This window comes from Homarus americanus, unplaced genomic scaffold (genome assembly GCF_018991925.1).
Source record: "Homarus americanus isolate GMGI-L3 unplaced genomic scaffold, GMGI_Hamer_2.0 scaffold42643, whole genome shotgun sequence".
NCBI classification, from domain to species: domain Eukaryota; kingdom Metazoa; phylum Arthropoda; class Malacostraca; order Decapoda; family Nephropidae; genus Homarus; species Homarus americanus.
In genome coordinates this window covers 2,750,105-2,767,014 of record NW_024747582.1, presented here as the reverse complement: position 1 = coordinate 2,767,014, position 16,910 = coordinate 2,750,105, and the positions used below count along the sequence as shown (strand labels likewise).

Sequence of the window (16,910 nt, the reverse complement as noted above, 5' to 3'; positions counted from 1 at the left end):
AAATATTTTATCACCCACTCGTAAGTTCCTTCAACATTCAGGACAATTAATTTTCCATGATACAAGACCTAGGGAGGTGATAGGGAGGGGTGATGGGGTGATGGGGTGATGGGATGGGGTGATGAGGATGAGGATTCGCCGCCCTAAAATTTGGAAAAAACTTTTGGCAGAAAGGTTTGACGGGATGCCCTTTTTGACATTAAGACTTACGATATAGAGACGACCTTTTAGATATGAGAGAGAGAGAGAGAGATAAGGCGAGAGAGAGAATAAAAGAACTAGACTGAAAGAGCAAGAGAAGTGAACGAAAAATGTCTTGTGTTCAGTAACTTTCTGGTCATATTTTATGGTATTTTGATATATTTTTAATTATTTGTCGCATTTTTTTTTATTTGTTCGTGTAATCAATTTAAATCCTATTAAATTGATCTCATTAAGCTGGGAATTTCGATTTGATTAAGCTGGGTATGTCGAATTGTTATGCTGGGAATGTCGAACTGGTTAAGCTAGGAACATCGATCTGCTTAAGCTGGGAACGTCGAACTGGTTTAGCTGGGAACGCCAATCTGATTAAGCTGGGAACGTCGAACTGGATAATCTGGGAACGTCAATCTGATTAGGCTGGGAACGTCAAACTGGTTAATCTGGGAACGTCAATCTGATTAGGCTGGGAACGTCAAACTGGTTAAGCTGGGAACGTCAAACTGATTAAGCTGTGAAAATCAAACTGATTAAGCTGGGAACATCAAACTGGTTAAACCTGGGAAAATCGAAATAATTAAACTGTGAACGTCAGAAAATATAACATAACTTTCAATGCGAATTTGGGAACAATTACATTACCTCAAATAATCGTAAAAAATAATAAAAAATAAAAATAATAACAATAATAATAACAGTAATAATAACAATAAGAATAAAAATAATAATAACAACAATAATAATAACTAATAATAACAATATGAATAAAAATAATAATAATAACAATAATAATAACAGTAATAAAAACAATAAGAATAAAAATAATCATAACAACAATAATAATAACAAGAACAACACCAATAACAACAATAATAACAATAACAAAACATAACTTTGAGCTCTCACACGACGACAATTTACGAAGACTCACTCAGGCAACATTACCATTGGTCTCCCGTTAAAGGTTTATCGAGTGTCCGGCCAGTTAGAGGAGACTGGTGAGGCCTTAAGAGGTAATTAGTTAGATTGAACACAAACTTAACCGAGCTACAGACAGACATACACACACATACATACATACATACACAGACGTACACACATAAACACACACGCAAAGTAAAATAATCTTAAAATAAACTAAAACAGTAAAAGTTAGTAAAATAAATTAAAACAGTAAAATTAACTTAAATAAACTTAAAATAATCTAAATTGGGTTAAAATAAAGTAACAGAAACTAAAATAGACTTAAAATAAACTAAAACAGTAAAATAAAGTAAAATAAACTTAAAATAAAGTAAAACAGTGAAAATTAAGTAAAATAATGTAACAGTAAAATTAACTCGAATTTAAAATAATCTAAAATTAAGTAAAAAAAAATTAAACAACGGAAAATATACTTAAAATAAAGTAAAATAAAATAAAATTGAGTAAAGAAAGAAGCTCCTGGTCCCTGTGAATAATGAAGGAGAGGAACAACATGAAGGCTGTCTGTCCTGTATGTCTGCCACACTGTTTTTGCTTCCATGTAATATTGAGGCTTTTGTCAGTTTGGTTGACAGCTCGCTAATACCACCACCATCACCACTACCACCGTCACCACTACCACCGTCACCACTACCACCACCACTACCACCGTCACCACTACCACCATCACCACTACCATCACCACTACCACCGTCACCACTACCACCACCACTACCACCAATCACCACTACCACAAATCACCACTACCACCACCACTACCAAATCCACCACTACCCCACTACCATCACCACTACCACCGTCACCACTACCACCGTCACCACTACCACCATCCTTACTACCACCTACCACCACCGTCTTTACCACTACCACCACCACACCACCGTCACCACTACAGCACCACTACCACTATCCACCACCACCTGTCCTACACTACCGTCACCACTACCACCATCACCACTACCACCACCTACCATCCACTACCACCATCTCCTACCACCACCACTACAACCACCATTACAACCACTACCACCATCACCATCACCACTACCATCACCACTACCACCATCACCATCACCACTACCACCACCACCACCACCATCACCACCACCACCCGAACTGTTGCAAACCTGACTTTACCTAATCAAACCTAACCTAGATTAGATTTAATTTAACCATGACTAAACCTGACTTAACCTAACCTAATCTACACTAAACCTGACTTAACTGAATAATAATAATAACAATAATAATAATACTAATAATAATAATAATAATAATAATAATAATAATAATAATAATAATAATAATAATAATAATAATAATAAAATAACAATAATAACAATAACATCAATAATAACAATAATCCACAAATTACCACCAACACATCACAGCCTAAGAAATAAATACTTCAAAAGTTTGTAATTTAAAACTTTGGGCGTAAAAGTTTCACGTCTTAATATATTTCTTCCTGGTCTAAAGAAAACGGAATATATATTTTTTATATACTTTTATTTATTTATTTATTTGGGTTTTTTTTTCGTTTCTTTAAATTTTACTAAAGATTTTCTCTGTTCTGGTATAATTTGAATGATAATTGGTTGCATGATTTGGTATAATTTTGAATAATAATTACTTGTTTCTGCATTTAGAATGATAATTAGCTGTATGATTTGGTATAATTTAGGGAGATAATTAGTTGTATGATTTGGTATAATTTATAATAAGTATTTCGTATAATTTGTATAACTGAGAATGATTGTAATTTATGTATAATTTGGATTGATAATTATTTTCTATATTTAGGAATGATAAATACTTTTGACAGTTTAGTATAATTTGGAGGATAATTAACTGAATAATTTTGCATCATTTGTAATCATCATCTGTAATACGTAAGGATTATAGGTTTAATTATAAATGATAAACCATGATAATAAGTTTTAATAAATACGAATGATAGTTTTAAATTTTGTTCATTTCAATTATAACTACGTCTGATAATCTCGTATAATTTACATATAATTTTAGGTATTATAGCACTAATTAATGCCTCTCTTCTTACAGGTGTATGACACATGTGAAGAGGCAAACCTGCAGGTGTAGAAGCCAACCACACCTACTTAGAAAACCCATATACTGTATGTGCTTACCTGGTGATAGTGACGTCATCTGTAGACACCTGTTGGTTGTGACGTCATCTGTGTACACTTGTTGATTGTGACGTCATCTACACACTTTTGATAGTGACGCCATCTGTAGCCACCTGACAGTGATGTCATCCGTGTAAACATCTGATAGTGACGTCATCTATGTACACCTGCTGCTTGTGACGTCATCCTCCCATACCTGTTGAAATAGAGCTCATGAGACGACTCAACAAACGCTGGGCAGACTAGGAATTAAACCCCATTTAAAAGTCGACATTAATAAACTTAAAATCAACTTAATTAAAAGAAACTTGAATACAGAGTTGAGTGTCAGAGATAAAGTTTATGTTTACATTAAAGAACTTAGTAGAGAGAGGTTAGAGGTGAAGGAATATTAAGTTTAGATTTTTGTCAATGTTTTCTGGTTTCTAAGTTAGAGTGTTGGTTTCTGAAGTAACTTACTGGAATAATAAGTTATGTTTTTTTCTAGTTTCTAAGTAAGTTATTGTCTTGATCTCTAAACTAATTTATTAGAATGTTATTTTTGTTCAATGTTTTGTGGTTTTAAGTTCGGATATTGTGTTGGATTTCACTTGGCAAGGTTTTCACTTGATAAGGAAGGCAAAGGGCAAGACACTGTAACAGAAAGCTGATAAAACAAACTGCATAGTAAGAAGAAGAATATTGATCTTCACGTAGGGAAAAACTTCTATCAGAAAGTCGGTCAGGTGAGAGAGAGAGAGAGAGAGAGAGAGATGAGAAAGTCTTCATCAAGGAGTATTAGACACAGGTAGTCAGGCAAGGACAGGTGAGCCGCTACACCAAGTAATTAGTCGCCAGGTGAGGGAGGGGGAGAGATAGAGCAGAGAGAGTGACAGTGAAGGAGATATATAGATAAAGTGAGAGAAAGAGTGAAAATGAGAGCGAGTGAGGAAGGTAGAGGGGAAATAGCAGTGGCAATATCAAACTAGTACTGAAATAATAGTATTCCATATAAGAATAGCAGCTAGCAAAAAGGGAACAATTAGCTAGCCAGGAATCATGCTTGTATCGACCTACTAATCCAAATAGCTTAAAAGCTTGCTAGGTGAATTAAAAGACAGTGAAAGATAGTTGTCCTAGCTAAGAAAAACAAGTGGTGTATGCTAGGTCCGGCTTGGCATTATCCCAGCAATTCGTAGGTGCATTAAGGAATGATTTGCTTGCAAGAAAATGAATGCTTTAAGTCACAAACGTTCAAATAGGAACCTAGAGACGTGTAAGTTATTAAGAAACAGTTTTGCTTGCAGGAAATACAACACCTTCAACTCACAAGGGGCTACATTAAGAAAGGATTTGCTTGCAAGAACTACGCCAGCTTTAAGCCACAAGGGTGTAAGATACTAGGTCAAACTCTCTACAGTGTATTAAAAACGTTTGCTTGCTAAAAACATTTGCGTCAAGTCACAGGGATCTTTAAAGTGTATTAAAAACGTTTGCTTGCTAAAAACATTTGCGTCAAGTCACAGGGATCTTTAAAGTGTAATAAAAACGTTTGCTCGCTAACTAACGAGTGCTTCAATTCACAGGGACCCTCTAGTGCATGATAAACGTTTGCTTCAAGCCACAGGGCCATCTAAAATGCATTAAAAACGTTTGCTTGCTAAAAAATAAACTGGTTCATGGTAAAAGGAGCTGTTACGTGAATCAAGAAACAGTATCAGCAACACGAAGACTCAGCTACAAGCGTCCTTACATCACCCGAGACCCTAAGACCCTGCTGAAGGTATCTAAAAGACCGGGTGTTTAAGCAACACTCCTGGGGAACTGGCTAAGAGGCATCCTGATCTAGCCTGAGGACCTGAGTGTGATGTAGCAGCAGAAGGAAGATAGACTAGTGTTCCTGAGTGTTCCTATCAATAAGCCAGGGGCGTCTCAGTGCCACTTAAGGACCTCGACGTGATCTACATCAAATAAAATATGCGAAGGTGTTTCTTAGGGATCTGAGAGACGCACCACCTCCTCCCAGCTCCACCATCAACAAAGCAGGAACGTCTCAGTGCCACTTAAGGAACTTGATGTGATCTACCTCAAGGAAAATATACGGTGTTTCTGAGGGATCTGAGAGACGCGCCACCTCCTCCCAGCACCCACATCAATAACCCATAAAAGTTTCAGTGCTAGTTAAGAACCTAAACATTCCTCCCAGCTCAAGGAAGAAAGGCAAAAGTGTTCCTGAGGGATTTGAGAGAGACAGCCCCTCCTTCCAGCACCACCATCAACAAACCTGGGGCGTCTCAACACCAGCTAAGAGCCTCGGACGGTAGGATGTTGAGTCTGGATGCCACAGTGCACATCCTATGGCTGGGGACGCCCGTGGCAGCATGTGTGAGCGGCGCCTGTGTGCTGACGGCTATAGGAGGAAGCTCTTGGCTCACCTCAGAGGAAAGGATCCCTAACCCCTCCTACAGGAACGGCTCCTCCAAGGTCGAGTATCTCACTAAGTGTACAGTCAGCGGTCTCTTTACACTCTGTGCTACTGAAGGTAAGTCCTCGTCTCTCGTTATTAATTAATCTAACATAATCTAACGTAACCATATATATACTGTATATACATATTACACGCGCACCCACGCACCCATCCCACACACACGCACCTACACCACACACACGACCCCCCCCCAACACACACACACACCCCAACACACACACACAAACCACAACATTAAGTTATACAATAATTTCAAAGACGTCAAGACAGAGTTGTCATAAACATGCATATTCATAGACCAACTTGCACCAGCCCCTCGCCTTGTTGCTCTCACTCAGCCATATTAATGTTCCCCCTTGGCTGGTGATATGACAACGAGGCCCGGCTGCTTCATTTAACTTACGACAACAAAGATGGATTCTCAAAGGTTCCTAAGTTCAATTTTCCTCCTAACTGGTGATGTGAGAACGTATCTAACTGACTCACTTAAGCTACCACACAAAGATGGATTCTCAAAGGTTCCTAAGTTCAATCATCTGTATTACTGGCGATAGAAGACGATTCGCCAGGCGGTGTTGATTGCTCTTACTGGCATTGTTATTTACGACAAGGCCTCTGGGATATTACCTGGGGAGGGGTGGAGAGCCTCAGTAAGTCACCACAAGTTATAATAAGATAATGTACCAAGAGTCTTAGCCATTGCTTGTAGGATTTAAGTCAAGATTAACAATGGTTCCTGATGTGAATATTCCTAACCTAACCTAACCTAACCAAACCTAACCTAACCCAACCTAACCTAACCTAACCTAACCTAACCCAACCTAACCCAACCCAACCTAACCCAACCTAACCTAACCTAACCTTAAGTTAACGTAATAATAATATAAATAAGAACAGTAACAACAAAAGAAAAAACAATAACAAGAACAATAATATTATTTACAATTATCCCCTCCCCTCTCCTCCCCTCCCCTCTCCTCCCCTCCCTCCCCCACTATAGTAACTCAAACACCCCCTATCTCCCCTCCTCCCTCACCCCCCTCACCCTCACCCCCTCTCACCCCTTTATCCCCTCCCCCCTCTCACCCCTCCCCTTCCCCTCACCCCTCCCCCTTAGCTGTGACGTAACCATTCTGGGGGAGAGGAGGGAGGGAGAGGGCTTTTAACAATAGCTGTGTCACTCGCTAATGGGACCGTGTGTCTGTGGCTGTTATGGTGACGGCTGATGGCGAAAATGCGGATGTAGAGTGAAGTGGATGTTATTAGGTATGGAGAAGTGGATGTAGATAGTGGAATGGATGTTAATGGTGGAAAAGTGGATGAGGAGTGGAATGGGTGTAAGTACTGGTGGAAAAGTGGATGTGGAGTGGAATGGATGTTAATAACGATGGAAAAGTGGATGTGGTGGAGTGGAAAGGATGTTCGTACCTCAGTAATGATGAAAAAGGTTCGAACCCTTCCCAGAATCCGACGCATCAAACCTACATGAAGGAGATTCGACCTAATGACCCCATGAAGGAGTATCGAACCCGTGTACCCAAGGTGTCAAGGTTGAGTAGGAAGTTTATGACAGTAATGTAGGTTTGTTACTTATGTGTGGTGTGAGGGATATCTTAGCCGGGAGCACTGGGGAGATATAACTCTCAATATCTCACTTTCTCTCTCTCTCAATATCTCACTCTTTCTCTCAATACCTAACTCTCTCTCTTTCTCTTTCTCATCTCTCTCTCTCTCTCTCTCTCTCTCTCTCTCTCTCTCTCTCTCTCTCTCTCTCATCTCTCTCTCTCTCTCTCTCTCTCCTGGATATATCTCTTCTCGGTAGATATGTTTCCTCATGACTGGGAAATATTTCTCTTCAATAGGATTTGGTGTAATATTAAATATAATAATAATAATAATAATAATAATAATAATAATAATAATAATAATAATAATAATAATAATAAAAATAATAATAATAAATTCTTTTGGGTAGTTTGTTCAGTATTTTGTCCAACGGTATTTTGTCCAATGATATTTTGTCCAACATTATATCCAACGGTATGTTGTCCAACGGTATTTCGTCCAACAGTAGTATATCCAACGGTATTTCGTCCTACAGTAGTATATCCAACGGTATTTTGTCCAACAGTATTTTGTCCAACGGTATTTTGTCCAACAGTATTATATCCAAGGGTATTTTGTCCAACGGTATTTTGTCCAACAGTATTATATCCAACGGCATTTTGTCCAAGAGCCCCAGAGAGACACACTTCATCTCCTTTAGTTCCGGATGGTCGTCTTATTCTGGGGGCATCAGTCACTTACCTAGATGGGACGGGTTTATGTGTGTGTGTGTGTGTGTGTGTGTGTGTGTGTGTGTGTGTGTGTGTGTGTGTGTGTGTGTGTGTGTGTGTGTGTGTGTGTGTGTGTGTGTGTGTGTGTGAGAGAGCTGTTGTGTTGAGGCTGCTGGTGTGGTGTAGTGTGGTGAGCTGCTGGTGTGGTGTGGTGGTGGTGTAGTGTGGTGAGCTGCTGGTGTGGTGTAGTGTGGCTGTGTGTGTGTGTCCTTTTAATCCGTTATATGGAGGTTTCACATCTAACGGATCCTCGATATAGCGGACTTCTCAATCCATATAATCCCTTAAAGAGAGGAATCCCTGGCGCTAATGAGTGCTAGTACTGGCAGTGGGTTATATGTTACATTCGCCTGGCGCAGAACCCAAAAGCATGTTATTAACAGGTGAAATGGACGCCAGACGCTGTTGGTTGCTCGTACTGGCGTTACACCTCCCACTCGACCATAATTTTGCGTCGTAACTTAGGTGAGTTAGATAGGTTCCCCCATCAACAGTTAAGAGGTCAATTGAACGTAAGAACCTTTTGAGAATTTACGACCAAATCTCACGACACTTTCTCTCCTCGACAGTAGGCAAGACGGAGTTCAGGTGTTCTAAGATTGACTACTTTCCCTCGGAGACTTACAGCCCTGACCCACACGATTCAACTACTGCCATACCCTGTAAGTACACCCCCAAGTACCTCTAAATTTGCTGATAGGTACCTCTTGTAAGTGACTGTTAGTAGTGGAAAGTGTCTCTTGTAAGTACCAAGTCATTACCATTAAAGTACCTCTTGTAAGTGGCTTTAACATAAACCCTAATTTATGTCACCTACACCTAATTTATGTCACCTACACCTAATTTATGTCACCTACACCTAATTTATGTCACCTACACCTAATTTATGTCACCTACACCTAATTTATGTCACCTACACCTAATTGTTTATTACTCACATCCCATTTTCCTTTCCATGGTGCTGACGGTGTGGTTACTGGTGCTGACGGTGTGGCTACTGGTGCTGACGGTGTGGCTACTGGTGCTGACGGTGTGGCTACTGGTGCTGACGGTGTGGCTACTGGGTTACTGGTGCTGACGGTGTGGCTACTGGTGCTGACGGTGTGGCTACTGGTGCTGACGGTGTGGCTACTGGTGCTGACTTGTATTACTGTGCTGACTTGTTGTGTGGCTACTGGTGTTGACCAGTATTACTGGTGCCACGTAGTAGATCTATCAGTTGACGGTGGCTTACTTGTGCCGACGTTTGTGTATAATTGGTGTTGATTGGTGTAATACTGCTGATCAAAATACTGGTGCTGATTTTGGCTACTGGCAAGGATCAGATATGGCTACTAAAAGCTGATTGTGGTTACTGGTGCCGATTGTGGCTACTGCAGCGATTTGTGTGAAGATTGGTGCTGACGGTGGACATTGGTGTTGATTAGTGTGGTTACTGGTTGCTGATTTGTGGATTACTGGTGCCGATTGTGTGGCTACTGTGCTGATTTATGTGGTTACTGAAAGGACGGTGTATACTTGGTGCGCGATTTGTGGCTACTGGTGCTGACGGTGTGACTACTGGTGCTGATTGCATATTGGTGCCGACGGTGTGGCTACTGGTGCTGGGATGGTGTGATCACTGGTGCTGATTGCGGTGGCTACTGGTGCTGACGGTGTGACTACTGGTGCTGACGGTGTGGCTACTGGTGCTGACGGTGTGGCTACTGGTGCTGACGGTGTGGCTACTGGGGGGGGGGTTACCTACAGACACGGTGCTCAAGTCAGTGGGTTACTTCCTGACGGCGGCGGTGCTGTTGGGCGTGGCTGAGGTACTGTGTCTCAATGGTCACTGCTGCAGAAGACGACGATTCTTCACCTTCGTCTCAGGCATCATCTTCGTCGTGGCAGGTCAGTGAGGTCATCATCCTGGGGTCATCTTAGGTCATTGGTTATTCTGGGTCATCTTAGGTCACGACTGGTTAGTGTGAAGTCATGAAGGAGTGAATCTGTAAGGTAGATTATTATAAGTGATGAGGATAATAACAAAAACAATAATAATAATGTAATAATAATAATAATAAATAATAATAAAAATAACAAAATAATAAAAATAATAATAATAATAATAATAATAATAATAATAATTAAAACAACAATACCAATATAATAACAACAACAAGACCAGAGGTGTGACAGGGTGTAATGTTTACTTTGGAACACGAGAGATTAACCCCGCCCTCTGACACACACCCACCTACACACACCCACGTCTCCCCACACACCCACGTCTCCCCACATTCCCACACCCTCCCCACCACACCTTCCCTTCGCCTCCCCATGCACTTTTCCTTCATCCCCCCACACCCACACCTTCCCCATGTTTACCCACACCTTCCCCATGTCTCCCCACACACCCTCAGATCATCCCCACACTCTTAAGCACCCACCCTATCATCCTTACACCCCAAACACCCTCTCTTCCAGGCTTGGTGATCTATCCATCCATCCATCTATCCACCTATCCATCCCCACAGGCTTGGTGATGTTAGGCGTGGAGTTGAAGTATCCATCCATCTATCCATCAATCCATCAATCAATCTATCCATCCATCCATCTATCCATCCCCACAGGCTTGGTGATGTTAGGCGTGGAGTTGAAGTATCCATCCATCTATCTATCCATCAATCAATCAATCAATCAATCCACCCATCCATCCATCTATCCATCCTCACAGGCTTGATGATGCTAGGCGTGGAGTTGAAGTAGCCATCCATCTATCTATCAATCCATCCATCCATCCATATATCCATCTAGCCATCCATCCATCTATCCATCCCCACAGGCTTGGTGATGTTAGGCGTGGAGTTGAAATATCCATCCATCAATCAATCAATCAATCTTTCCATCCATCCATCCATCCACCTATCCATCCTCACAGGCTTGATGATGTTAGACGTGGAGTTGAAGTATCCATCCATCTATCTATCCATCAATCAATCTATCCATCCATCCATCCATCCACCTATCCATCCTCACAGGCTTGATGATGTTAGACGTGGAGTTGAAGTATCCATCCATCAATCTATCAATCCATCCATCTATCCATCAACCCATCCATCTATCCATCCCTACAGGCTTGGTGATGATGCTAGGCGTGGTGATCTACATAGCCACACTCAAGGGGGAAGTCGGTGATAAGTTAAGACCCAGATCATCATTCCAGCCTCCGAGATTCACCTACTCTTACGGCTGGTGTTTCCTTCTATTGATGCTCGGCTTTGTGACGACTGAGACCGCTGGTATAACTGCTATATTCCTCTATATCTACTGGCATAAGGTGTGGTTTATATTGCTTTATTAGTGTGGGTTTATATTGCTATATTAGTGTGGGTGTGTGGGTTTATAGCTGCTGTATGTGTGTGGGTGAAGGTTTATAGCTGCTGTATGTGTGTGGGTGTGGGTTTATAGCTGCTATATTAGTGTGGGTGTGGGTTTATAGCTGCTATATTAGTGTGGGTGTGGGTTTATAGCTGCTGTATATGTGTGTTTATGGGTTTATACAGCTATATATGTGTTTATTTGTTTATTATACAGCTATATTTGTGGTTATGGGTTTATACAGCTATATTAGTCTGGGTGTGAGTTTATAGCTGCTCTATGTTTGTTTATACAGCTATATGTGCTTATTATACAGCTATATTTGTGTGTCTATTGTGCTATATTAAGTGTATATACTGGTATAATGTTTGCTTATACAGCTGTATGTGTATATGTATTAATCGGTATTATATTTATTTTACAGGTATCTATCTATCTATCTATCTATCTATCTATCTATCTATCTATCTATCTATCTATCTATCTATCTATCTATCTATCTGTCTGTCTATCTATCTATCTATCTATCTATCTATCTATCTTTTTCTCTCACTTCTTTCTCCATCTATCTATCATTTAATCAGTTACTCTCTCTCTCTCTCATAGCTTTATCTATTAACACCATATAATATATAACACTAATTAGCATAATGAAGGTATTATCAACACACCTTCGTAATCTAATCTCTTTCCAAGATAATATTAATTTATATCTGGTTAACAAGAATTATTAAATCATTATCATTATTATTTGCATTATTATTGGCAGTAGTAGTAGTAGTAGTAGTAGTAGTAGTAGTAGTAGTAGTAGTAGTAGTAGTAGTAGTAGCTTCAGGATATTTAATTTTAAGGTAATAAAATGGCGGCGAAGGTGTGGCTATAGGGGGAGGATGAAGGCTACGTTCTAAAGTAGTAGTAGTAGTAGTAGTAGTAGTAGTAGTAATCCTCACACCGACGTAAACATAGTGCTGCTGGCGGCCGTACGATAACACTACCTGTCTCTCCCGGCAGCGTGAGTGGCAACAGAAATGTCAACAAAGCTTGATGGTAGGAGCCCCACCACGCCCACTCATACACGGCCCCCACACTCTCACCTGCCGCGCCCCACGCCCCCCATCCTCCCCCAGGTAAGTCAACTACACCCCCCACACCTAATAGGCCCCAGCCACTAATGATAACGTTGAAAATCATTTATTCAACCATAAAACATTTATATCTTCCCTGTATCAAAGTTATTCAAAATCAATGTCAAATTCTATGATAAATTACCTATTTCTCAAAAGATAAGCATTATGTTAGTTTAGTTATTAATTAATTTCAAAGTCATATTTAGTTGTGTATACATTAAGATATTGTATATTGATTTACTGTTAAAGATTCAAGTTTAATATTAAAATAAATATAGAGAAGTGGATTATTTTATATATTATTTATTTAACATTAATTTTATTGGCATATTATTATTATTATTATTATTATTATTATTATTATTATTAATATTATTAATATTATTATTGTTGTTGTTATTGTTGTTGTTAGTCTTATCATTATTATTATTACAGGTCAGGTGGTCACTACATGTTGGAGTACTCGCTGGACCCCCAACACCGCGATAGCCTCCACCACAACCACGTCCCCAACCACTACACCCCAACGACGCACCACCTCAACCAACTCCCTCCCAACCCTCATCGGTATGATAACCACGTCAACCGTCAGGAGGGCCGTCAGCACCGTCAGCAACGTCAGGACCGTCAACAACATCGTCAGGACTCAGGGAGGAGCCAGAAAGTAGCTCTACACAACGCCAGTGATTCACTCGACCGTCGGAGTGCGTCCTGTCTCCCCGTCAGACGATCTTCACGACGACGGTCAAGTTGGAGTTCTGACGATGCTCCTCCCGCCCCTCTCGTTCCTCCTGCACCCCCTCCAGCCACGTCCTTCTCTGAACGGCCTCGTGGAGGACGTTCCCTCACCGACCTCCACAAGGACGTCTGCTGGGACAGGGTGTTGACCTCTGGGGGCGGCGGGTCATTACCTCGCTCTCAGAAGCTCAGCAGGAGTTTACCGCGGGGAGCCAGTCTGTGTGTGTCCTGGAGCAGTGACGTGCAGGACCGGCCTATGTCCGCCCCCAGTGCGGGAGGGACGGTGCCCAAGGCTGCCTTTAGGGATGGAGGGGTGCCGTCCAGGGGCGAGTCCATGGTCGGAGGGACGTTAAGTCGGAGCGTCTCATTGGAGAGGGGAGCCCTAACTAGGAGGAGCTCTGTGGAGGGAGGCACCTTACCCAGGGGCTTCACCATAGAGGGAGGCACCTTACCCAGGGGCATCTCCATAGAGGGAGGCACCTTACCCAGGGGCATCTCCATAGAGGGAGGCACCTTACCCAGGGGCACCTCCATAGATGGAGGCACCTTACCCAGGGGCATCTCCATAGAGGGAGGGCTGCTAGCCAGAAGTGCCCCCGTACAAGACCCCCGAAGATACAACTCCCTCCCCAGGGGCGCGACATTCAACCGAACAAGAGGCGAGCTCCCTCACCCACAGAGACTCCTGTCTACTGCCGGGGAAACTCCCTGTCCCGCCTGCTGCACCTGCTGTGACTCCTGCTACTACTGTTGTTGTTGCTGCTATGCTGAGGAAGGTGCAGGCGGTGATCCCAGGGCTCCCGCACCCTGTAACCTGACCAGACCTGCGGCAGGAGGCCGATACAACACCTCCTTCCCCTGGCCGTCCATGACCTGCCCACACGGCGGCACCTCCCCAACACATCCCCGCCTACCATGTTCCTCCCCATGTTCTTCCCCTCCACACCACCTCCCAACCACCCACTCCTCCCACAGCCCTCACCCACACCACTACCCACAGCCCTATCAGCAATGTTACCAACAGCACCAAAGGCAGTATTACCAACACCCCCGAGCAGGGGAGGGGGAACTTCAACACATGGAAGGTGGAGGTCATGGTGGTGGCGTGGGGGAGGGGGGTCACTCTCCCCTACCACACCACCGACGTACTACACCTGTTTGAGAATAATGACCTACCACAACCAGTTAAACCCATCACAAACACTACCACCACCACAACCCTCGGAGTCACACACCTGGTTCAAGTACCACTAAAATGACTGATATAGCTATCATCACCACTGCCGCCACAGGTACACACACACACACACACACACACACACACACACACACACACACACACACACACACTACCTGCACAAGTACACACACAACACACAACAACAGTATTTAAACAAAGCCCCAGACTACCCCAGCTAGACCATAGTTGTATACCCAGCTCACGTCTGCTAGCCTGGAGACAACTATGTTTTTACACTAATACTAAAAGGTGGACTCGCAGCTACATGACTTACACACAGATTAAACTTTTACTACCAGGGTTTAGTCTCAAAAGATCGTAAGTGAAATTTTTATGTCGCTGGAGATACGAGAATATATCTGACTCCTTTTAATTGTTACAAAGATGGATTCTCAAAGGTTCCTAAGTTCAATTTTCCTCCTAACTGGTGATGTGAGAACGTATCTAACTGACTCACTTAAGCTACCACACAAAGATGGATTCTCAAAGGTTCCTAAGTTCAATTTTCCTCCTAACTGGTGATGTGAGAACGTATCTAACTGACTCACTTAAGCTACCACACAAAGATGGATTCTCAAAGGTTCCTAAGTTCAATTTTCCTCCTAACTGGTGATGTGAGAACGTATCTAACTGACTCACTTAAGCTACCACACAAAGATGGATTCTCAAAGGTTCCTAAGTTCAATTTTCCTCCTAACTGGTGATGTGAGAACGTATCTAACTGACTCACTTAAGCTACCACACAAAGATGGATTCTCAAAGGTTCCAAATTTTCCTCCTAACTGGTGATGTGAGAACGTATCTAACTGACTCACTTAAGCTACCACACAAAGATGGATTCTCAAAGGTTCCTAAGTTCAATTTTCCTCCTAACTGGTGATGTGAGAACGTATCTAACTGACTCACTTAAGCTACCACACAAAGATGGATTCTCAAAGGTTCCTACGTTAAGTTTTCCTCCTAACTGGTGATGTGAGAACGTATCTAACTGACTCACTTAAGCTACCACACAAAGATGGATTCTCAAAGGTTCCTAAGTTAATTTTCCTCCTAACTGGTGATGTGAGAACGTATCTAACTGACTCACTTAAGCTACCACACAAAGATGGATTCTCAAAGGTTCCTAAGTTCAATTTTCCTCCTAACTGGTGATGTGAGAACGTATCTAACTGACTCACTTAAGCTACCACACAAAGATAGATTCTCAAAGGTTCCTAAGTTCAATTTTCCTCCTAACTGGTGATGTGAGAACGTATCTAACTGACTCACTTCAGCTACCACACAAAGATGGATTCTCAAAGATTCAAGTTCAATTACGCTGCAACAGAACAATGGCAAACAAAATGCTCAATAGTACACCGAGACGTGACTACAGTTAGTGATAAAATAAACATACGAACTTATTAAAATCAGACGATAATATGTGGTAATGTTTCGGATCACATAAAGATTTACCCTCCCAGTAAATTTCACCTTGCGATTAACCAACCACCTTAACCTAACCTAACGCTTATTTAATCTAACCTAACTTAACGCTAATTTAATCTAACCGAACCTGAGGCTAATTTAATCTAACCTAACTTGACTCTAATTTAATCTATTCTAACCTGACACTCATCTAACCTAACCTAACGCTAAACTAACACTAATCTAACGTAACACTAACCTAACCTAACACTAATCTAACGTAACGCTAACACTAACCTAACCTAACACTAATCTAACGTAACGCTAACACTAACCTAACACTAATCTAACGTAACACTAACCTAACCTAGCACTAATCTAACTTAACACTAACCTAACCTAACACTAACCTAACGTAACACTAACCTAACCTAACACTAACCTAACCTAACACTAATCTAACTTAACACTAACCTAACCTAACACTAATCTAACGTAACGCTAACACTAACCTAACACTAACCTAGCCTAACACTAACCTAACCTAGCACTAATCTAACTTAACACTAACCTAACCTAACCTAGCACTAATCTAACTTAACACTAACCTAACGTAACACTAACCTAACCTAACGTAACACTAACCTAACGTAACACTAACCTAACGTAACACTAACCTAACCTAACACTAACCTAACCTAACCCTCAAAGTAACGCTACATAATTTAACCAGGAGAAACAACCCTCGTGTGTTTAATCCTCAGTTGACCCAAAAATATAATACAGTAGTTAAACCTCCATATAACGGACTTTCATCTATATAGTTCGTTATATGAAGGTTTTACATCTAACGGTTCCTCGATATAGCGACTTTCATCTATATAGTTCGTTATATGAAGG

At 41.5% G+C, this 16,910-nt stretch overlaps 1 protein-coding gene across 1 annotated transcript in view; it reads left to right on the top strand.

Moving 5' to 3' along the window:
• Nucleotides 1-15,045, top strand: part of LOC121879757 — an 87,851-nt gene extending 72,806 nt beyond the window's left edge. Inside the window, exons 2-7 of the mRNA XM_042386526.1 lie at nucleotides 3,250-5,856; nucleotides 8,708-8,800; nucleotides 9,888-10,028; nucleotides 11,255-11,457; nucleotides 12,510-12,625; nucleotides 13,061-15,045. Coding sequence (XP_042242460.1) covers nucleotides 5,640-5,856; nucleotides 8,708-8,800; nucleotides 9,888-10,028; nucleotides 11,255-11,457; nucleotides 12,510-12,625; nucleotides 13,061-14,525 — 2,235 coding nt within the window. The 5' untranslated portion in view covers nucleotides 3,250-5,639 and the 3' untranslated portion in view covers nucleotides 14,526-15,045. The remainder of the gene's footprint in view (nucleotides 1-3,249; nucleotides 5,857-8,707; nucleotides 8,801-9,887; nucleotides 10,029-11,254; nucleotides 11,458-12,509; nucleotides 12,626-13,060) is intronic.
• The last annotated feature ends 1,865 nt before the right edge of the window (nucleotides 15,046-16,910 follow it).